Source organism: Panthera onca, chromosome D3 (genome assembly GCF_046562875.1).
Source record: "Panthera onca isolate mPanOnc1 chromosome D3, mPanOnc1 haplotype 2, whole genome shotgun sequence".
NCBI classification, from domain to species: Eukaryota; Metazoa; Chordata; class Mammalia; order Carnivora; family Felidae; genus Panthera; species Panthera onca.
Window position 1 is genome coordinate 11,703,445 of NC_138350.1, and position 23,435 is coordinate 11,726,879.

Genomic DNA, 23,435 nt, shown 5'->3' on the forward strand with positions numbered 1-23,435 from the left:
CTCTCTTGGGAGTGCGGGTTTAACTTAAGCAGTTAATACCAAGTCCTGCCGCTAAGTTTTCAACATGTGGAGTAAATTAGGTATGACTTCTTTAGGCAACTTTAAATTGCTTTTAAAGAATGTTGTGCACGTAAAAATGAGCATTTAACGACCCAGAACGCAGAAATTAGACCTAAACAAATACGGTAATGGAACACCAACATTACCTGAGATAAAAGCAGCAGAACGCTGCTTCCCAAAGGGTGGCAATCTGCTATTTTACTTCTCAGATTCTACTTTGCCAAACAAATTCCCATTTACCTAGGTGATGGCGGCAAACTTGCGCATAAAGTTTGAGTCTGGAATGATTGTCATTCTCCTCGCTGCTCCACGGCTGGTTAAACCACTCGCTCACAAGCTCATCCGTCAGCTTCTGTGCCACAGTCTTTCCCACGCGCATGATCCCATCTCGTAGCACTTTGCAGATGGGCTTGTGCTGCCCAAGCCGACACATCTACACCACAAACAAGACCGTTACTTACAACAGGAACCATGCCTGTGCTCGGCGGGGGGGGGGGGGGGGGGACGACATTCTCTACCACACACGCGGGAGTACCTCGCGTTTTCTTTTCGCATTAACACAAGCACCCAAACCCACGTTCTGAGCTGGTCCTTTCTGCTCGTTAGAATGTGTGCTGAAACTCCTATCTGCCTCTCCAAAACCTGGACTGGCCCCTCTCAAGAAAAATAAATGTTTCTTCACCCAGCCAGTTCCTCCCGCACAAGGGAAGGTCGCTGAGTACTACCTGATTGCTAATGGTCAAATAAAGAATTAACCAGATTCCTGCCTACTAAGGCTGACTGAGACATATGTCCGCTAAAACCTCTTAAGTAATCCCGACTCATAATGTTTTCCCATAAGATAACATTAACATTTTATGGGCCATCTGTTACACTGTTACAGACATTTGGAGATCACCAAGAGCAGAGGCCACTGAAGCAGGGGATATGCTGATCACTTTTTAAAAGTAAATAGTTGTTTTAAGCACAATGAGATTCTGTTGTTAGTCTCTAGCACACTAAATGGACACTTGCAGCCAAGAATTAATACAACACACCTGTGAAAAGTAAGCTACTTAACTATCTATTCAACAACAGGAGAGCCCATATCATCCCTTATTACAGCTGATAACTGAAGGCCTAACTCAGGCCCTACAAAATCCTCTAGCATACACCCTCGTAACCAGGGACACACTACGACCAAACGAGCAGTCCTAATAAAGCCACTGGGATCTAAAAAGATCCCGCGATCCTTTTATGTTTTGTAACTTCTGTTGAAGGCTTCGTTCAAGAGAAGGGCCGTGCTTTAAAAAAAAAATTGCTTACGCAAGTTTTCTGTGTTACAGTCCTTATGATTTAATATTATTACACATCCACGGACCAGGCACTGTGTAGAAATTACTAGATCTGAGGGTTTCCTCCAGGGGCTTAACTGATGCCATCACCTCAGACATTACCATCTCCTCACTTCTTTGTAGCAAAGACATAAGTTCACTATTTCATGTGTACCCATCCATTTCTAAATAGCGAATGTTCTGTTATGACATATTTTTGAAATTCAACTTGGCATCATATTTAACAAACACCCTTGTAATGTTTATACTATGCCTGTCACAGCTCTTCAAAAATACTAATTTCATTTAATCTTGCCAAAAATAAAGATATTAGAAGTATAAGGTACAAAGAATTTAGTGTACGTATACTCTGGCTGAAAAAAATGTGGAACTTACTCTTCAAGATACACATGATCCTAATTTTTCAAAAGCAATAGTATTTCATGTAATAAATATACAAAATTATCTACCTGGCTTTTAAATTATTATGGTTATTATTAACCTGTATCAAAATTTTAGTATTAAGATGAACATAGTGTTTAAATACATAACACACAACAGGGACATGATTCATTAAACTCGTCTTTTGACACAGAAATCTTCAAGCTAAACATTTTCATACTGTTTTCAGGAACACCCCCCACCCCCCCAGCCCTGCCCACAAAGAGATGTGCTTTCTTTTTGTAAAGGCCATCTTGTGAACAGCCAGAACACCCGCCCCTGGTAAGCAACACTCTTAAACTCAAGCACATAAATCAGGAAAAAACAGCTGACAGAATTGTACATGGTGTGGTAAGGCCAGTAGAGCAAAGTCTTCTAAATCTAACAAAATGTACAGCAAAGATGGGAAAAGCAATTTACTTCCGGGAAAACTTGCCAACTTAATTCTCTCCTCCATCCTCCAACTATCTGCAAATTTCCTTTGAGATCTCCTTTGAAGAAACTTGCTCTTTAAAACTCAGCCACAGCTAGAAACAATCTGAGGACTCATGTCCCAAAAGCGATTTTCGGGTCGTGCTCACCTCATATACAGCGCTCAAGTCCCTGAAGAAAGTTTTGGCTCCTTCGAGCAAGGCCTCGTTTTCTGGACACACCACAATATAGGCAACATCCCGGTGGCCCCCATATGGGTCCAACAGCAGCCTCTCCCAAAATGGCAAGGAGAACGGCGAGATGGTGAGGAAGTCCTTGTCATAGCCTACCAGCAGGGTGGGGATGGGCAACGGCTCAGGAGATTCTTCGGAACCTGTAACGACAGTGCAGTTCAGGAGGGTGCTTCCCACAACCGGGACACCTTAGAAGGTCCCCGCTGCGTTAGCATTAGTTCTGGCATCAGAAGTTTCCTTGCAGGTTCACAGCGTAACTCTCAACAGTATTCTTCAAATCCTCTAATTATATGGCTCCTGATGAAGGACCTTACTTAAATGAGTCAGAACATGCTTACAGAGGTTCGAGAAGATCAGAGGGCAAACTAGAACAAGCTAAAGTTAGTTTTCCAAGCAGCACTACATCGTTTCCTTTAAGCATGATAATCCCGGCTCTGAAGAAGTTGACAGAACTAATTCAGAAGTTCATCCAGATGAAAATACAATGAGGATCAGGAAGATGAGGAAAATCTAATGGATACTCTACTTAAGGATCATTTTCCTCATTGACCTTGTTTCTGCCAAGGATGCTAAGAAAACGTAACTCCAAACTGACTTTAGGAAAGAAAAGAGATTATAAAGCTTAACAGTCGTGAAAAGAAAGATGCTATTTTGTCAGTGAGGCGAGGACTTGGCAGTGACTAAAGCTGGTTTCTACGGCAACAACCTATGAAGGAACTGAAAGAGGGAAGAGGTTCTACCGTAGGTCCCCCGTCCTGCCATCTTGTGGAACTGCTGCCAGGTTAGCGGTCCCTGCACATGCTGGATGTTCTCCCAGGTCCTGCCCGTGCGCTTCTTCTGGATGGCGTCTTGGAGAAAGGGCTGCAGAGACAACAGCATTCGGACCACATCTTGGGAGGAGAGCATACTGATGTCCAGCACTGGAAGAGAAGGGACACGGAAAGGAACAGAAATCGTAAGGGGGGATCGACACTGTCCTCTTTCCTGCCCTAATTCTGGACCGGAGTTACGGCCCATGACAAAGATAACACTGGTGGCACGTTCTATTTTTACTAGATTCTAAAATGCTAGACTTGCCTGGCAACAGTAAAGGTATTTTATTATTATAAAGTAATTTATAATTTATTATTGGAAATAATAAAAGGAGAAGTACGTTACTCTATATTCAAGAGGCTAACTGTAGAACTGCTTTGAAGTAAAAAGATGGATAGACCTGCTCTTTCAAATCATATGAACCCGTTTCCAAGGTTACATAAGAAACCCTGTAAAAGTTTCTCAATTATCGTATTACTTTTATTTACAAACACTGATGTTCTGGATGTGTTAAGTGGGGGGGAAAAAACCTACACAGAAGCTTTTAAAAAACTGTTAAAAATGCTCCTACTGTAAAACATTTTCACAAAACACTGAGTGCACAAAAGAGAACGGCGACCTTGCACGCAGGCAGAGGCACAGGGCACCATGGCGAAGGCAACGCCGGGACGAGAGGCCATCCACCCAGAGGAGGGTGGGACTCAGGGCTTCAGAACAAACATTCTTCCTACTAGGAGGAGGGGCTCTTAACAGAGAATCTGAGAAACCTCTCAAACTCTATGCAAAACCCTGCATGCACGTACAAATGCGTACTCTTTCCCAGGGAGGAACGTCCATCACGCTCATCGAATTCTCAGAAAGATCCGATGAAAGAGCTCATCAAGTTTGAGGTGACCAGCTATGAACCCACACGGCTGCATACCTAAAGACCTTCCCTTACTCTTCCTTTTCTAGCTGACTAGGAAAGGGACACGGTTGGAAATCTAAGATTTACCTACCCACTAAATCTGAAACACAGGGTGCTTAAGACATTTTGAGGTGTATCTCCTAAATCAAACACAAGTGGCAAACCTAAATTTCCAACACCTCCCGAAAGAGCCGGGAGGCCCGGCGAGTGTGGGCTCGGAGCCACGTTCCTGCACAGACAGCCCTGCCGGAGCGGTCGGACAGCCGCTCCCTTCCCCCGGCTCTGCTCGCTCTCTCCTCACTTGGCTCTGCTGCTTGCCTGACAACGGAGCGATGGCCATCGCCTTCATCTTCGAGCCTGTGCTGCCTTTTCTCCTTATAGTAAAGAAAAAAGTACTTCTTGTACCCACGGCTCTATCAAAAGTTGGAAAAAGACAGACCGAGAGAACCACACGTTAGAGAAAAATAAAAGCAGACGCACTTCCGTGGGGCTATTCCTGTGCACGCGGAACAGGAAGTGTGCCGTGCGAGACAATCGAGGGCGCTGCTGTCTGCAGACCCGGCTCCCGCACCGTTCACTTCCATCAGCTGTCGGGTACTCTCCAGCTTCTGACTTTGAAGCCCACACCTCCCTGCAACAAAATCTGCTATTTTTCATATCCAAAGATGACAGTACTGATCCACCCACAGAATGCTTTTCTGTCTGAAGGCTACTGTCTAGTAAAAGGAACCACCCAAGATAATCACCCACATTTCTGTAGGGGAAAGACTGCACTTTCTTTAATTCATAAATTCATCCCACAGACATTAATTAAAGGCCTGCTAAGTATAAGGCACTGTGCTCAAACCTGAGCAGTTACAGAAGTGAGTGTCATCCTTGAATACTTCCTTAGGAGTCTCCACCTACCAAGAAGCCTCCTTGCTTGGCTACTCCGAAAATGCCTATCACCCCTACTCTGCTGAGCTCTATCCTCGAGCCATAGTTCTTTTCCCGATTTCAAACTATATTTAAGAAGATTATACAGCCTTCTCTCCTACAAGGCTCAGAGCTGCTCAGGACAGGGTCCATGTTCCGTTCACGTAACCGACCGCTCAGGCCTGGCCGCTCCCACCTCTCTCCAGAGCAGCCCTCACCGTGGTCAGAAGACGGGTTTAATCCTCATCTTAAAAGCTCAGCTGTGCTTTAATGCTTATTGACCACTCTACTCTTTCTTGAACTCGGTTACACCAAAGAATTCAGTAAAGCTCTGTCCCAAGCCCTCTTGCGGTTCTAGTCTTGTCCGCCTCCTCAGTGAGCTTCCCTCCTCCTCAGTGCTCCTGACTTGAATTCCGATCTACAAGCCAACCACTCCCTTCCCCCTGAGCTGCAGGCCTGTCAAATCCCAAGTGTCTACTTGAAAGCTCTAGCTGGGTATCTCAGAAGGGATCTTTAAAATCACCAAAACTCAATTTAGGGGCTTTCTCCCCAGACACGGTCTTCCTCGAGTACACCTAGCTTTGAACGAGGTCACTGTGGGTCCAGGTATATGCATCACAAATCCGGGTGTCTTCCTTAACATCCCGTTCTCCCCAAGCCCCAAAATCCAACCCACTACCAAATCCTGCAGTCCTACCACTTCCTCAACGTCTTTTGAATGCTTCCACTTCTCTTCCATCTCCTTTGCTAAGACACGAAACCAAGCTATTATTTATTTGAGCCACTACATTAAACCTGTAGTCTCTCCACCGTTCCTGTCATTTCCAAATCCACAGCCTGCACCGAAGTCAGAGTATTTGTTTCTCTGTTTTATTTTAAAATTAATTATTATTATTATTTTTGAGAGAGAGAGAGAGAGAGAGAGAGAGAGGGGGAGAGGGAGGGAGGAAGGGAGAGGGAGAGGGAACACGTGAGCAGGGGAGGGGCAGAGAGAGACGGAAACAGAATCTGAAGCAGGCTCCAGGCTGTCAGCACAGAGCCCAATGCAGGGCTCGAACTCGTGAACCATGAGATCGTGACCTGAGCCAAAGTCAGGTGCTTAACCAACTGAGCCACCCAGGCACCCCTGAGAGTATCTGTTCCTTAACTGCACAAATCTGATGGCAATGCCTCTTCATAAACCCATCAATGACCTGTTAGGGCTCTTGGGATAAAGCCCCCAGCCCCAGCAGGTCTCAAAAGGTTCTTGTAAATCTAGCCAACTGGAAGCTGGCTTCAGTTTTCTGAAAGCCCCAAGCTCTACATAATTCTGGGCCTTCACTCTTGCTCCTTCTACCTGGGACACAATTCCTTGCTCTCCACTCTCTTTATCCAATTAATCAGTACTGAGATCTCTAACATTAGTACTTCTTCAAGGAGGTCTTCCCTGACCCCAGTCTAGGGACGCTCTCCTTATCCCATGCGTTCATCGCTTATGATGGTTTCTAATAATATGCTAATTCGTGTAATTACTTGATTAATGTACATCATCCAGAATAGATCAGAAAGTCCCTCCGAGAGGTACCTTGTCTCTTTCGGTCATTTTATCCCCCAGGATGCATCACGGAATAGCGAATGAATAAAGGAAGCGAATGGCAAGTTCCGTGGCCCACTTCGAGCTCATCGTCACAGATATTTGTCAACTGGAGCTTTTGACAACAGAAGAGCCAGTGACATGCCTCGGGAACCACAACGCAAAGTAAACCGTGATCACTGGTGTAAGATACAAAGCACTGGAAAACCAGAGGGAGGAAAAAGTGCTCTGTAAATGGGCAGAAGGCTTCATGGAGGAAGGACCATGGAAAACCGGTCTAGAAGAATGGTGGATGTAAACATGAAAGGGGGTACAAACTAGTATCCCGTACAGTCTCGACAACTCTGACACTTAGCAGCCACCGGTTTCAGTACCAGTGGCCCATAGGAATTAACACGATAGGAAGTTTTCACAAAATAATTCCTCTGCTCAAAAGGTGTTTCCATATGAAACATTTCTCCAGTCCTTAAATTTAGGATAATTATCAACAGGGCTCTCACTTTAGTTCTTCTTAAGAAGTGAAATTTGAGATTTGTCCTATAACAAAGAAAGCTTATAATTTACCACCATACGAAGAAAATCTGCAAAGTAAGTGTGCGTTCTGGAAAACCTACCATTGCTGTGAGGCCACGAGTGCACAGTGGCACTTCTCACCAGCGCTTCGTCTACTTTTCCACCCGTGGGATTGTCCACATACTGTCGGCCCTGCTCCAAGGCATTAAAGCATTCCGTCCAATAATCATTATTATCTGCCTGCACCCGGTCGTAACTCCAGCTCACACAGGGAAGAGTCTGGCGACTGTTGGAGGAAATGTAGTCCAAGAAACTCAGTGAAGCAAAAGGTTGTGTATGCTGATTCTGGAGGAGGAGGAGGAGGCTTATAGGTGGCTCCTGGGACTTTCTGGCTCCCTCCACCTGAGGAAGGAAGGTAGTCTGACACATCATTAAGCGCCTCTCCGCGGCCTGACCAATATCAGAATTCTTCCCAAAGATATCCAACTCATCTTCCAGGAAGAGTCCCGAATTGTAGCCAAGTTTGCGATTCATAATCGCACTAAACCCACAGGTACAGCGATACTGGTCCTCGTTGGAAGAATCGGGGATGTAAAGCCCAACATCTGCCCCTTTGATGTTCATGTTGCAGGCACAGATGCAACAGCTGTCAAAGTTTCTGTCTTTAAAGATATTCATCACGGAATCTGAGAGGATCAGGGTGACGTAGAGACTGTGGGCTTCGGGAATCGGCTGCATGGTGGCAGGCTCCACAGAGTTAAGGGGCCGCGTGGTGGAAGGAGTAGAGGCAGGTGAGCCCTGATCGGTGCTGTCGTATTTAACCGACCCTTGACCACTGGCAGTGCCCCCTCCTCTGGGAGTTCTTGGGGTCCTGGGGGTTCGTGGTGTGGGGACAGAGAAGCGAGGGGTTGCTGGAGATGGCAAAACTCCTGCCCCGCTGTTGCTGGCTGGGGCAGCGCTGTTCAACGTCACCGGCGTGTTCATCTGGGGCGTATTCAGGTAGTCTGGGTCTGCTAGGCTCCCGACACTAGGCACGTTGCTGCAACAGAGAATGCCGAGTGAGAACGCGCGCTCGTCACAGACTGCCAGGGTTCTCACGGTCACCCCGCCCGCCCGCCCGCCCACCCGCCCGCCCGCACGCCGCAGCCTTCACGCATGCCATCCCTGGGTATATTCCAGTGTTTCTTAAAAAAAATCAAAGCACCCAAAAAAGCCAGTGAAGTGGATGGGAAAGCAAGCAGCAAGGCATGAAGAGCAATACACCACAGCATCTTCCTTCTGCTTATTCCACATCTGCGCAATCTTCATGTTAATCTTTCAAAGGAACTTCCCTGATTTTAGAAGAAAACGTGGTGCTGAGTCTGGTCAAGGTAGTTTTGAAAAACCGTAACTACTACGTGAAACTGTAGCACATGAGTTCAGATGCTAAATCAGCTAGAAGGCCATAGGATAAAATCTGGATCTAACTGGCAATTACATTTTTGTCATTTATTGAAATCGAAAGTGTGCCACCGTGCTTGCTCTCTAAGGCGATGATCCATATATGATTCTAAGTCAGACACACATGAAAATGTGCTATTCTTCTATTTTCAAAATACAGGCCTATCTAGGCCCATGTTTTTATAATAATGAGTCACCATGAGGGAATCCAGTTGTAGGAAAGCCACTGGCCAGTGCTCCAGTACAATTAATACAAATATCACGTGTGTAGCTAGGAGGCCTTAGTACTCGTTACATGAGTTACAGGCACACATCCTATATTGCAGCTTCCACACTTCTTCTAGATTCCTGTGGAGTGGTAGGCAATTTTAGTTCATTTTTAATTTTTCAATATGCTATGCATTACTGGTAGCACGATTTGTTTCAGTTCCCAGAGACTGATAGCACCGTGTTACCTATTTTTCCATAAGCAATGACTTCTTCTTGGAATAGCCACATAGAGCACAAAACAGTGCCTGCAATGTTCTGCTGTTTTTTTATTCCAAAAAGTTTTCTGATATACACTCTTAGATGTACATGTAAAACAGCACGAGACCATTCTGTCCAATTAGAAGGTATCAAAAGAACACAGATTTCATTTGATACTTATTATTCTTTAGAAATCTATTAATACTGAGCTTAAACTCGTGTTCTTCCAATAAACTACATGTTCATTCACTTACAATTTGAAAGAAGAATGTCACAAAGCAATGGCTCTTCAAATAAATTCTTGTGATTTTTAATTAGCTATGCCTCAACTACCAGCCTAAAAAAATCTACACCAAGCACTATAAGGAAATTGTAAATCTGAGGCACAGTGGTATCTCTGAGAACAGATAAAAAATGACCCAGAAACCTTGATTAGCAATCACTGCTGTCTCAGAGACCAAAATAATAAGTGCGTAATAAAGATCTTTACCCTAATTGGACTCCTTTCACATTTTCCTGTTTGACAAAACCCTATGAATTACTATGCAGCTCAGATCAGAAAAGGAACTATGGCTCCTAACGCAAAACCCAAATAATGGAATTGCTCCCTAGGTGGTAAGAATGGTTTAGCTTGCACAGTAACCTGATTTTTCCCCATTCGATGAAAATGAGTTGAGGACCAACACCATGCTAGACGCCAGGTATTCAACAGTGAAAAGGCAGAAGAAGAGTCAGCTCACAGCCAGTAAGACAGGTGTCAAGCAAGGAAGCACCAGCGTGCTGAGTGTGGCAAAGGGGTGGCCAGGGTGAGGGAGGCCCCAGCAGAAGGAATTCACACAGTCTAGAACTTTGCTGGCCAATAAGGCTGCCGCTAGCCCTACGTGCTAAAGTTTAGGTCCACTTAGATAAGACCAAACATTCAGTCTTGGTCTCAACTGGCCACATTTCAAGAGGCACACAGCTGCGACACCGGGCAGGGGCGGCCATACTGGAAGGCGTGCCGATACTTCGTCGAACGAAGTTCCTAACAGTGCCAGCCAAGGATACCAAGGATCTTTGGGGTGGCTACTGACAAACCGAACAGAATAAGCAGTGATCTAAATCACTGATTTTTTAGCCGACCGTACAGCAACGGGTTGCGTTTCACGTTTTTGAGGAGCCTCTGTGTGTAGGAGATGAAACTGTCCACCGGGTCCCTGGAGCTGCTGCACTGCTGAGAAGGGCATGGCAACGTGTACGGGCCAGTGGGCTCCACTGTACTGCACCAGAGGCCCTATTTAAATAAGACCGAGTCCAGCCGGAGCACGGCAGCAGGAGACCCGCCAGGGGGGTCACCACCAGGGTCCTTTCGAGCACGCTCTTTCACACTGCTGGTGAGCTGTCATTGCCACAATAGTTCCCCAACCATTAGTTGCCGGAGCCTTTCGAAGATCTTGTGTGGGAAGGAGGGCAGGATTATACCATTTTAAAGAAGGGGAGACTCCGATCAGATGGTCATTTAAGGTCACAGACAGGAGGAAACAAAAAAGGGAGGAGCAGGAATGGAGTCCTACGTCAGCACAGCGGTACCTTCCCAAGTCTGGGTGGGTTCTTTTATCCCACACCTGCGTCGCGGTTTTTCAATCCCCTACTGACTTCACATACGTGAGCATAAAGCCCGTTTGGGACACTAACGTTGGTTTCATCAAGATGGTTTTATCTGATGTCACCAATGGAGCCCGCAGACTGGATCTGGAATCTGTCTTCTTGTCTTACTGGTTCCTAAAATGTAACTCTGAACTAATTAGCAACGTTTGTAAACAGGAAATGTATGTAAACATGCAGATCTCCAGGCTCCCACATCCTTGTGTGAACTATGTGCTGTCACCGCACAGCAAACAGTCACTTCAAAGAGGCCTTCTCTCAGCGGGTCCATCACGGACCCTGCCCGTTCCTGCCATCCTGCTAGGGGACACTGACCACTGGTGCTGTCAAGTCGTTTGCTTTCCCCAGTCCACGTTGTCCGTACGTTGCTTGCCTGGTCCTGACAGAAGTTTGAGTTTGTGGCCTTCTATTTTACAGCATGTATTTTATTAAGAAATTATGAATCATAGGGGAAACGGACTCTGCGTTGTTGATGTAAGTACTGTTTTTTGGCAGAGTGAAAAGTGCCCAAGCTACCGGAAACCCAGCCTCTTCCTTCCTCTTCTCCTACCACCTCTGTTGCTGCTTTCTTACGACGTGGGGTCAGCATCAGAGAAAGTCTCCATGGTATCACTTCATTTTAAAGTGCCTTCAGTAAACACACTTGGAGTGATCAAGTCACAAACCAAGTACTTACCAATACTACCCCCAAATGGTAGTATTTTTAAAGAAGTAATATATCCTAAGCTCCAATCTAGTGTTTGATTCGTGGTAGACAGTGATTTGACATGGAATGAGCACGAACACCGTGGTTCTCTATACAAATAACCTTAATGTATCTGTGTACATGAAATTTAGTTTAGAAGACATGTACACTTTCGATACAAAATAATGTGCGCAAAAACACGAATGGCCAAGAAAGGAAAGTTTTAAATGGTATGTGATGTCATCATTGTAGATAAATGTTTAGTTAAGCTCAAAACCCGTTCACATGGCCAGTAGCTCGATGCAGATCCCGGCACGTACTTGTAACCGTCTCTACTGAAAATGGCTGCAGGCGGCATGGGCAGCTGTTCAATTTTAGGAGGCACCGCCCACGAAGGCCGAAACAGACAGGCATCAGGTATCTTCAGAGGTAGCAGGCACTGGCTCGGCAACATCTTCAGTGGAGCAAACATGGAGGAACCCACGAAAGGTTGAAAAGTTGGAACTTTGTGCACGTATGAAAAGTCCTGTGACAACAAGAGGGGGCCAGTGATAATGTCGGTGAACGACTCAGGACACCACAACAGCAACCACAATCACTGGAATTCAGCATTTCTCTCATTTCGTCAGCAGAACATGCTAATGCCAAAATTGTAAGTTGATCAAGACACTATAATTTATATAGAAAACAATGTACCTCACGATCCACTGTGAGGATTCTTAGGAACTTAGGTATGTATGGCATATAGATAATACTATCTTGAAGATGCATATGAATCTGCTTAAAAACTGCCCTGCCCTGCCCTGCCCTGGTAAGATTAATATACTGGCAATTACCTTTACTTCCTCTGGCTTGGGACTTCCTAATCCATCTTCTACTTCCATTTTGAATTCAGTGAGCTGTGTTGAAACCATACTGACCATAGGGCTCTCCATCATGCCTAATGCTGTCACTGTCTCTGAACTGATTCCATCTTTATAATTCATCACAGGAGAAAATGCAGGGTGCTGTTCCAAAGAAGGAGGGGTGGGAAACATCCTTTGCAAGTCTGCAACTGCTAAGGAAGGAAGGAAGGGAGGAAGGGAGGGAGGGAGGGAGGGAGGGAGAGAGGGAGGGAGAGAGGGAGGGAGAGAGAGAGAGAGAAAAGAAAAAACAGTAATATTTTAACAGGCAGGACTTCTAAAATACCCCAGTTCATAGGCAGGCACCCTACTTGCATCAGAAATAATGCTAATTGAATGGTTGTATCAGTTACACCATAGAATATTAATAACGGAAGTTTCTAAGAATAAGGTCATCACCAGAAAACTATCCTTTCTGGAACTTTACCACTATCCCCCTGATGCTTTATGATTTGATTTCACGTTAATTAAGTGGACAAAGTCTACATAACATACATTTTTCTTCTAACAAATGATTGCCTGAAAAGCATAAGGAGAGGAAATAAGTAGAAGCTGAAAGAAATTTGACGGAATAACTTTATTAAAAGTTCTATCTCTGCTTACGAATATGTATGAAATATTTCAGAATTATATAAAAATGTCATCTAGCAAATTTTACATGGAAAATCCATCAGGCACTTATACTACAAAAAATAAAAATTTAGAGCTGGAAGGGTGGTTTAGATGTAGTAAAATTACTTAGCTAGTTTGAAAAATCCACCACACTCACTGCTCTTTGGGGAAATGGTTCCACAATCTCTTTCCATATTGACATTAAAATGAAACTTCACAGTTAGGTTTAATAATCCTACTTAGACTCAAAAGATTTATTAAAAATCAACTGGTAAAAAAAAAGTATATTTTAAGAAATACTTAGAGAACAGTGACTCTCAATCCTTTTTTTAAAAAGCATTTTCATATACCTGAGGTTGGCCACCACCATGAACAGTGGCTCATTAAGGCAATGACTGACTCTTCAAAGCTGAGGCGAATATAATGCAATGCCAGTTGTGGTTGTGAGATTTGGCCACTAGGGGGTGTCCTGTACAGCAAATTTATTTACAAATTTGGAGCCATGAATTTAAATCACTGTTTTGGAAAGCTATCTGATGTCCCAATTTCCCATCACATTGCTCTTTCTAGCAACGTCAACATTGACAAGACTTTTTAAAAAACTTTTTAAGTTTATTTATTTATTGAGAGAGAGAGAGAGAGAGAGAAAGCAGGGGAGGTGCAGAGAGAAAAAGAGAGAGAGAATCTCAAGCAGGCGCCACACTGTCAAGGGCAGAGCCTGACGTGGGGCTTGAACTCACGAACTGTGAGGTCATGACCTGAGCCGAAACCAAGAGTAGGACGTTTAACCAACGGAGCCCCCCAGGTGCCCAAGTAGCTTCAATGTGTGAAGAGGCAAACGGCCACCGCTGAACAGACTAAGAGAGGACTTCTGGAGTAACTGCATCGTGCTCTGCCCCGCGCTAGAGAGTCTGAGGCAGAGCCGCACGGCGGCAGCACTGGGAACGCTTCCCCAGTCCAGGCGCTCACAGCTCAGCACCGCTATGGTCGGGTCAGGTCACCTCCGCCCTCAGGGCCTCCGATCCTTCACCTGCTTGGCTGGACTAAACGTGGGACTCTCACCAGGCTTGCCGGCTTTCCTCCGTTTGTGGAGGGCGGGGGCGGGGGGGGGAGCCTCCGCCACGTGGAGGCAGAAGAATGGCGAGAACGTCTGTACCAGATGATCTTTACCATGTTTCCCAGTTAAACAGCTATATAATCCTGAATAAGGCTTTAGGTGCTCCTCTATGAAACAAGGGAAGGCGGAGGCCAACAGACAGGATTTCAGATCCCCACCTTGACTCTCATCACTTATTTCCACTTCTATTTCCTATAATAGGATTCTGGGTAAGATTTCATTATACAAAACGGTACCTGCTGCTGCCAATTAAGAAAAAAAGAGAGAAAAGAGGAAAAACTAACGCCGCCCCCCCCTCCACCCCCAAGTAGATCTTCAAGGCACCTTCTTGCTAGGACAGTATTTTACCCTTAAGGAATCTGACAATTCATGGAACTAGGGATACAAGCCAAGCCAGAAAACCCCAGAGAACCAGTGGAGTCTGAGGAGGAAACATGGTCTTCAAATGTAGCAGCCACCAGATCAATAGTTTTCCTTGAAACAAGACTGAAGACTTTAACATTGAGTTAGGTTACACTTGAAGTACATCCATCACCTTTATCTTTTAGTCCCTACTCCTTTTCCCAAGCCAAAGAGCAAACTACTGATCAATTTAAAACAAAATTAATGTTTCTGTATAACATTTTAAACTCTAAGTCTGCTTCACAAAAGTCTCAAACTCCTACTATAGATCTTAATCACCAAGTAAATATTTGGAAAATAAACTGTACAAATTCTCTTTGTGTCAAAATGACAACGAACTTAAAGCCTTTCCTTCACATACAGGTGTTCTGGCTATGCATGAAATTTTACCAAGAATTATTTTATTAAATTAGTGTCTAAATTTTCTCTAAGAAATATACTAAAGGCGTTTCCCACTTGGGGATCCTGAAGTTCTTTGATGCAACCTAACAAAACTGCATATGTCAATTTTCAACACCTCAGGAACCGTGACATTTTTTATCAAAAGTAAAAAAGAACACACACAAGAAAGTATGGAAAATGAGATTCCACTTGCCAGAGATTCACTTTAAAAAGTGGCCTTCAGCATTCTTATTATCAAATCTGTATTTTTTTAAGATTTTATTTTTAAGTAATCTCTACACCCAACATGGGAGTCTCAACTCACAACCCTGAGATCAAGAGTCACACACTCCAGGGGCACCTGGGTGGCTCAGTCAGACGAGCGTCCGACTTCGGCTCAGGTCATGATCTCACGGTTCGTGGGTTCGAGCCCCGCGTCGGGCTCTGTGCTGACAGCTCGGAGCCTGGAGCCTGCTTCGGATTCTGTGTCTCATTCTCTCTCTGCCTCTCCCCCACTTGTGCTCTCTCTCTCTCTCGAAAATAAATAAATGTAAAAAAAAATTTAAAAAGAGTCACACACTCCATGGACTGAGCCAGCCAGGAGCCCCAATGTCAGATATTCCTAAGGAAGACTCATAGCTTCTCTAGCTTCAAGCTCCTCACCTGCAAAATGGTAATCGTATCTACCTTCCTATTTTTTTTGGTATACATTAAATAACATAACGTATGCATGGAAGTCAACACTTTGCCACATAACACCGAAACATTCAATAAGTGATGAAGTGAGTAATAATTAGTCCGCCATGCCCATTTTCTTTTGACTGCAAAAAGATGAAAATGCTGTTAAGTTACAAGGAATTTCTGAAAAGATATGACCCTAAACAACGTTTGAGATGAAAAAACAAACTGCACTCGACATGGATGAGACAGAAAGACGACAGAGACCAGAGAAACACTCTGGTCCTCCAAAAAGAAAGGCTCCTCCATGGCTTGCCTCTTGGATTTTCCCTCTAAAAATGTTAAAGCAAGAGCGGGAACAGCTACCAGAATGGACTGGAGATGAGGTGTGTTATCGTATGTACTGGGTATAACATTACCTTAACACAGACTTGGTGCTAAACCAAACCTAGTTATTACTGTGTGCTGCTCTCTTCATTACTATGTTGTGACATATACAGATGAGTAACTGTGGACCTATTCCGTCCAAGACCGTATCCACTGCCGCATATGGCTCTAGAGCACGCAAACCAGGTGCTGTCCAAACTGAGACGCGCTGTGCGTATAAAATATACACCAGGTTCTAGAGAGTTAGTTCAAAAAGGGAATGTAAAACACCTCAATATTTTTAATACTGATTACATGTAAAAATGACACTATTTTGGTTACATTAAGTTATATAAACGTATTATTTAAGTTAATTTTACATGGTTCTTTTTGTGTTCTTTAATGCAACTACTAGAAAATTTAAAATTGCTATGTGGCTCTCAATTCACACTGTATTTCTATTAGATTGGATGGTGCTGCTCTACACACTAAAGTTTATAATATGTCTGTCTTCCACCTCCATGTACAATAAAGACGAGAACTTCTTGCCATGCTATTTCACTGTCATGTTGCGGGAGGAGATATTGTGTATATGTCCATTTCCACACATTTCCTCACACATACTTCGTGCACTTCAAAAGATTCGATTCACTCTTATATAGATGTATTATCCTAATGCTAATATTTTTGCTATATTGCAAATTAATTTTTATAACCTGTACTTTATTATAAAATTTTGAGTAGCTTCTTTTTGAAACAATTATTTTCTGAATAAAAATGAGAGAGAGAAGAAAGTATACCATATACTTTCCTGAGCAATGACACTTCCTAGCAGAGTGGTTTCTGAATGCAATATTTTGAGTCCAATAATCTTGGACAAGTCATCAGACATTTTAACATTTAACATCGCTACATTATCACCTAATGTCAAAAAGGGCAGAGGATTAACCGGTTCAAAACAAGGGAAAAAATTCATTCATCTGACCTATTCCATAGGTATCTATCTTAATATTGTTTCTTTTAATCTGTGAATTCCATGTTTGCAAAATTCTGCAGTGCAGAGTAATAAAAAAAGAAAAATGTTTAATTAAAAAAATCTACAGCAACTGGCTGGCTACCATTATTCATTTTCATACATGTCATGCTTGAGAAAGCTTTGCATATTTTAAAAAGCTATGGATCTCCTAAAGCTGTCAAAATCCAATCTCTGTATACTTCACACTTCTACATTTGAGTAAATCAGCACACATTTATAGGTTCATAAAACTTTTTGACTCATCCCTATGACATAGTGGTTTTTCCCCTCAATTTGTTCTCATTACCAGCTGAAGTTAATGAGAAGGTATTAAAGAATGATTTGCAGTGGAATTATGTCTCTGCTTCAGAGTATCCACATAAGCTACCCCGACTTTCTTTTCTCTCGTAGAATAATGTAGTTTCCTAGGGTGAAGAATAATTGAGGGGGGGGGGGGGTGGGAGGGGGGGAAGAAGTTCCTCCTCTTGTCATCAAACATAATAAAGTAGTTGATCTCAAAAGGAAACACAAAAAGCTCAGTATGAATTAGGAAAAGGACCATAGAAAACAAACGTTCATCATTCTTGTGTAAATTAAATTTATGAAAATTGAAACATCACACTCTTATAGTGGAATATCATTCTAAAAATCATTGCGTAGCATTTATTCTACTGGGAAAAAGGCTATTAGAGAAACAAACCTAAAACATGTTTTTCCACATTTTAAACCACAAAAGTTAATTCTTAATTTGAAAACAAAAGCAAAAGGAACTCAAACGAAGACGGTGTCTTAGCTGCCTGCCATTGAAGGAATTCTAAGTTGTACAAGTTTTCACTTGCAGTTAATATTCCGTTGAAAGACAAAGAGGCGGGGAGAGGGGAGTCTCAGATGAGGCACCAGTGGGTATGAGAAGAGTCTGTGTAAGTTGCGAATAGCGCGGCAAAGCTCGATGTCCTTCTCTTACTTGGTGGGTACGGAACAGCAGCTCTTCCGTCCTTCCCAAGAGGCCGGTCTTCTGCCCCAACTGCAGGCATTTTGGATGAGCGCAGCGCAGGTGATGCAGCCTAAGGAAAGATTATTATTATTAAACCAGGGCAACACACGTGTATACAAGTAGAGCCGCAACTACTTCTTTTTCTGTTTTTCGATTTTTTAAAATGTTTGTTTATTTTTGGGAGACAGAGAGACAGAGTGCAAGTGGGGGAGGGGCAGACAGCAGGGAAGACACAGAATCCGAAGCAGGGTCCAGGCTCCAAGCTGCCAGCACAGAGCCCGGCGCAGGGCTCAAACGCCTGAAGTGCGGGATCACGACCTGGGCTGAAGTCAGACGCTCAACCGGCTGAACCACCCAGGCGCCCCATTAGTCAACTATTTCTTAACATGTGCCTACTGATATTCTGGAATAAAGGAAAGATGCTTCCTTACACAGGATTTACCAAGCGAACTTCTGGTAATACCAGCAGACAGTGAAGCAAAGGAGAAGGCTACAAGCTTATCAAGAATGAGAACCAGAGTGACTAAGTCTCTGCACAGATCTTGTACGGGCAGATTGCACCAGCAAAGCAGAACTTGCAGACCTTAAGCAAATCTTCCTCCCAGGTGATTAGAGAAGTGGTTTCAGGGACACAATAATTAAATTAGGGTGGTGCCTCCAAGTAGTAATTAATTATCAGTCTGGTTTTCCTTCTGTTTGGAAGCAGGCAGTTAAAAGAAGTGACCTCAAGTCCTCCCAAAGTATTACGCTTTCATTTTTCACCACACGCACGCACGCACATACACACACACACACACGAACATGTGTCTTCTACTCCTATTCCCACATTTACTATTCTTCTTCATAAAACATAACCATATCATATAAAATTACTGAAATATGCAGAGGAATTTTCTTTGTTATTCAAAATAAATTAAGTCTTTTAACAGGCAAGATTATCTTTAAGAACTCAAATGAATTGGTGACCAAAAGAAAAAAGATTCTCACAAACAGAAAGCCTTTATGTGTATTTATTCAATGACATAGAGTTGAAATGTGAAATTAAATTCAAAGACATCTGAGATGAAACGTGGACAACAGCCACATAATGCCAGTTATCAGTAAGACAAATTAGCAAAAATGGTTCTAAGGTGAATGATTCTCTTGATGAAATGCCAGGCTAGAAATCAGAGTAAACAAACATTTCGGAGAAATGAAAATTAGATTAAAAATGTCCAACCCTCCATCACACATTAACGTTCCTAAAACTATATTAAAAAAAAAAAAAAAGTAAATGTATCTTCACTTAGTCCAACAGTAATACATGATTTATACAGAGAGTAAGTGCAGGGGCTCGGACACCAACAGTAATCACTAGGGATGGTGGTGGTGAACAGCCCCCAGCTGCTCTGTAACGCTTGCTTTTTCCCTTTTCTTACTTCTTTCTACTTCTCTTTAATTCCTTTTCATATTTCCTCCCCACCATCACTACCGAAGCATCTAACCAAACCCTAAGGATCATCAAAACCAATCCCAGACAATACCCGGCTTTAGGGCGACAGTCACGTTCCAAATGGCTCTCCAATGCCCAGATCTACCACAAGGAAACATGTCATTTCTTGTACTAATGTTTTTCTCCTCGCCATGTCCTTTTCCTTCATGCAGCCACTGCCTGAATTTAGGTCCTTGTGTTTTAATCCAATGAAAGTTACCCAACAGTACCCCTGCTTTCTGTGTAAGAGACTGATGGAAGCCAGCTCAGGTCCACACTCAGCAGCCTTCACAGAGGAACATATTACAGGCCGAGTTCAAAGTCCAAAGCCATAAGGATGGTCAAAAACCTTCTTAACCTTGTCAATCTTTACCCACCAGTCAGAGAGCAGACCAATGGTCTGTTCTTTATCCCCCCAACCCCAAGCTAGTTCGTTCTTGTTGCTTAATCAAGGCTCATTCCAGGCTCAAACTGATGTCTCTCCCCTCTATCTCAATAACCCTGTCTTTCCACATCTCAAGTCAAATCCATTCTTGGAGGCCATTATGATATCATCTTCTAAGTACTTATATTACTAATAGTGTATAATATCGGTTAATCAGATACATTTTATTTTACAGTGAGAACAGGCTTTAGAATTCTGATTCCTACTTAAAGTTTAAGCCTTAACTTAAACACTGTTTGCCTGTCACTTCGTACTTGAACACCCAGCATCTTTAGATGCAAGTCAATTACTACACTGTCAGTAATAAGTATGCGCACGTGTGTGTGTGTGTGTGTGTGTGTGTGTGTGTGTGTGTATTTTTGAAGTATATTTTTACATTTATTTACAAGCTATTTCTCCTGAGGTCTGTGAGTATCTCAAGTATAAGGGTGGTAATATTTGTAACCTCATGTACATGTCACAACGGAACTGATCATCAAGTGATTAACAAATATATGGGAAAAGGGCAGAAGGGAAGGAAGGTAAGTACATAAGTGATAGAAAAATAAACTTACTTCTCTGAAGAGAGGGCCTATCTTACTCATTTCTAGGCCCCCCAGAAATTATAGGTACTTCCATTTGCCCAAAAGTACAGAGGTGGTTAGGAGGATGAGGACACAAATTTCCTGACTCAGTTCAGCTGTTCACCCAAGAATTTTAAATTTTATCTGTCACTTTAACCACATCATACCTGGTATTATTTAACTTCTTTGTACGTAAAGCCTACTTCCCCACTACGGTGTCATAACCTTAAAAACTATGCATCATACTTGTCTATCTCTCAAAATGTAGACTACTTTCTGGCTGATGAGATGAATAAAACGTTATGGGCATTATCTTTAAAATCTGAGCTAAAGGGTCTACATAATACACTTCTACTAGTCTCATGATAGTTAGAAGGATTTAAAAATTAACTGTGAAAGGAGCAGCCGGGTGGCTCAGTCAGCTAAGCATCGACTTCTTGGTTTCGGCTCAGGTTACGATCTCGTGGTTTGTGAGTTCGAGCCCCATGTTGGGTTCCATGCTGACAGCACAGAGCCTGCTGGGGATTCTCTCCCTCTCTGCCCGTCTCCCACTCGCTTTCTGTTTCTCTCAAAATAAATAAATAAAACCTAAAAGAAAAAAAAGCGCTCAGTCTTTAAAAAAAATGTTTTTAAACTAAATGTGAAGATTTTTGGGCTCGCTTCGGCAGCACATATACTGAATGTGAAAGATTTTAATATTTACAACAGGAATAACACTAATAATAAAAAAACAAAAAAACCAACCATCAACAAACAGAACCCAAGGCGCGTTAGAGACGACACGAGCCACTTTTAGAATCCTTTCAAGGTATACCAACGTTTTTGAAGAGGATTCTGAACCTGAAACAGGGCCCCCAAATTCAGCAGACCAAACAGTAAGGAGGAACTCCAACAGTGACACACATCCTCCCATTTCGGGAAGTTCCTGCTTGTGGAGCCACGGCAGACTCACCCCAAGTTCGTCGTCATCGGAATTATCAAAGATGTTGTCTAGGTCGTGCAGGGAAGGTGCCAGATCTGTCACCTGGGTAAGGCTACTGGAGCCGGCTCTGCCAGCAGCACTGTCCTGCCGGACATCTGCAGGGAAGGAGGCGAAGACCCAGAATGAACAACTTCACCGAGAGAGGACCGAGGAGAGGACATGGGTCTCAATGAGCAGACCTGCCTGTGAATTTTTTCCCTAGGTTTTCAGTTAAATTTAGAGACAATTATTTCCAAATATGTTTATCAGTTTTGAAAATAACTGAAAAACAAACAATGAAAAATTCAAGATGAGATCAAATTATTGGTATTACAGTGAAAATGTAATTCTAAATTGAGAAGCATCTCCCTTGCATTTTACTTTAGCAACAATCCAAGTGAGGCAAATAGTCATTGTACACACCTGTTTTAGTAGCAGAACTGAAAATAGACATGGCATTTTTCCCATCAGGCACCGGCGTGGAATGACCTGGTGTAGTGACATCCTTGGTACCAAATCCATCCTCTGACTGTATAATAAATTCAGCCAAACAAAACACATGAACACCAACCCAAAGTGTGCAATATGAGGGAGAACACAAAGAATTAGAGGGGAGAATGGAACTTGTTATGAGCACAAGTATGATAAACCATGGTCTATGCAACCAAGGGAAATAAAAGATCGGTCCTTTTCCCTGAATTTAAACAGAACCCCAAACTCCCACACTTTCCCTCCAATCCTATGGCACATTCTGAGTCAATCTGGGTTTCATGGCTAATCAGTACTGGTGGCATTTGACTACAGTCCTGCCGTGGTGTTAAAAGCTGCCTTTAATAACATTTTAGATGCTGAACTGCGGTTCGAGCTTTCTGGACCCAGACAGATCTCTGTAAAGGAATCCTGGAAGCATTTTCCGGAATGGTACTGGCTTCTTAATTGTCCTACTTCCTCTACTCTCAAGAATACCTCTTCAAATGGCCAGTATTTTGGAATGCTATAACATTTAAGGCTAAAGACAGCACACACCCCCAGTACTCGTTTTTATGACAATGAAACCAGTAAAAGTAACACCGACATAAGCCAGGAGGTAGTGTTGGTATTCATTCAGACACATATATAAAGCACTTGGTATGGCAGACATACCAAGCACTCAATAAACAATAGACACTGTCATCAGCCTATTTCTTCTTCACATTTTGGGTGTTTTGGAATAATAATTAAAAAGAAGGGAGCAGGGAGCATAGGCCAACCAGAATTAGCGTATGAGAGGAAGCATGCACTGTACAAGCTACAGCCTGGAAAATATGAGGCTTCATTTATGCTCAGCGGACTCTTAAACAAAGGTGAGCCATGACATAAAAAGGAACAATACGCTGTTCAATACAATAGTACCAAGAGCATGAATATGGGGACAGAGCAATCAGGCAAGACTATCTCAAACATTCTGCCTCAGAAGTTTTCCCACACATGTTGTACTGACAGAGATCAAAACCCACACCATGCTGGACACCCTCTATGTTAAATGGTACCTTATTCTTTTTCAGGGAATCTTTCTCTGCCCCTTGTTTGCATTTCTTGTTTGCCGTAAAGATGTATTTTATGTCGCCATCCTCAAAGGTGTATGGATCATTGACTTCTCCCAAACTGTCTCCAGGTTGCTGAGACAGAGGCAATGGGTCAAGGAAGTGGAGTGGCTGCATCTGGGGCTGCTTTTCTTGCCAGATTTTAAACCGTTTGTTAGGTTGTGCTAAGAGTCTAAAAGGGAAAACAAACAATGATTTAAGCAAGCTAAAGTAAAAAGATTGATGTTTAAAAAAAAAAAAAAGCAGCATTTATGATTTAAAGCATTTGCAAAGCTTAAATGAAACTTAGAAAATTTATCTCTGTAAAGAAGTTCTTTTAGAGAGTACGTTCACAAATAAAATTTAGTAGGTCTTTGTGAGGAGTAGATGCTTTTGTCTCTGATTCCACGGATTCTGGTTAAGAGCACAGATGGGCTTTGAGAACAGACTGTCTAGGTTCAAGTTCAATCTACGTCAGTGACTAACTGCATGACCCTCGCTTCTTTCTCAGCTATGAAATAAAGTAGTA

At 43.0% G+C, this 23,435-nt stretch overlaps 1 protein-coding gene across 4 annotated transcripts in view; it reads right to left on the reverse strand.

The window, feature by feature from the left end:
* MED13L (mediator complex subunit 13L) overlaps window positions 1-23,435 on the reverse strand; it is a 302,742-nt gene that overhangs the window by 19,793 nt on the left and 259,514 nt on the right. For 3 of the 4 annotated variants that reach the window (XM_078435758.2, XM_078435761.2, XM_078435760.2), the window contains 10 exons: window positions 22,874-23,099; window positions 21,768-21,873; window positions 21,336-21,460; window positions 17,875-17,974; window positions 12,274-12,494; window positions 11,758-11,963; window positions 7,302-8,239; window positions 3,220-3,399; window positions 2,396-2,619; window positions 301-493 (listed from right to left, as the gene is read on the reverse strand). In XM_078435758.2, coding sequence (XP_078291884.1) covers window positions 301-493; window positions 2,396-2,619; window positions 3,220-3,399; window positions 7,302-8,239; window positions 11,758-11,963; window positions 12,274-12,494; window positions 17,875-17,974; window positions 21,336-21,460; window positions 21,768-21,873; window positions 22,874-23,099 — 2,519 coding nt within the window. The remainder of the gene's footprint in view (window positions 1-300; window positions 494-2,395; window positions 2,620-3,219; window positions 3,400-7,301; window positions 8,240-11,757; window positions 11,964-12,273; window positions 12,495-17,874; window positions 17,975-21,335; window positions 21,461-21,767; window positions 21,874-22,873; window positions 23,100-23,435) is intronic. The other variant, XM_078435759.2, reaches the window with a different exon arrangement.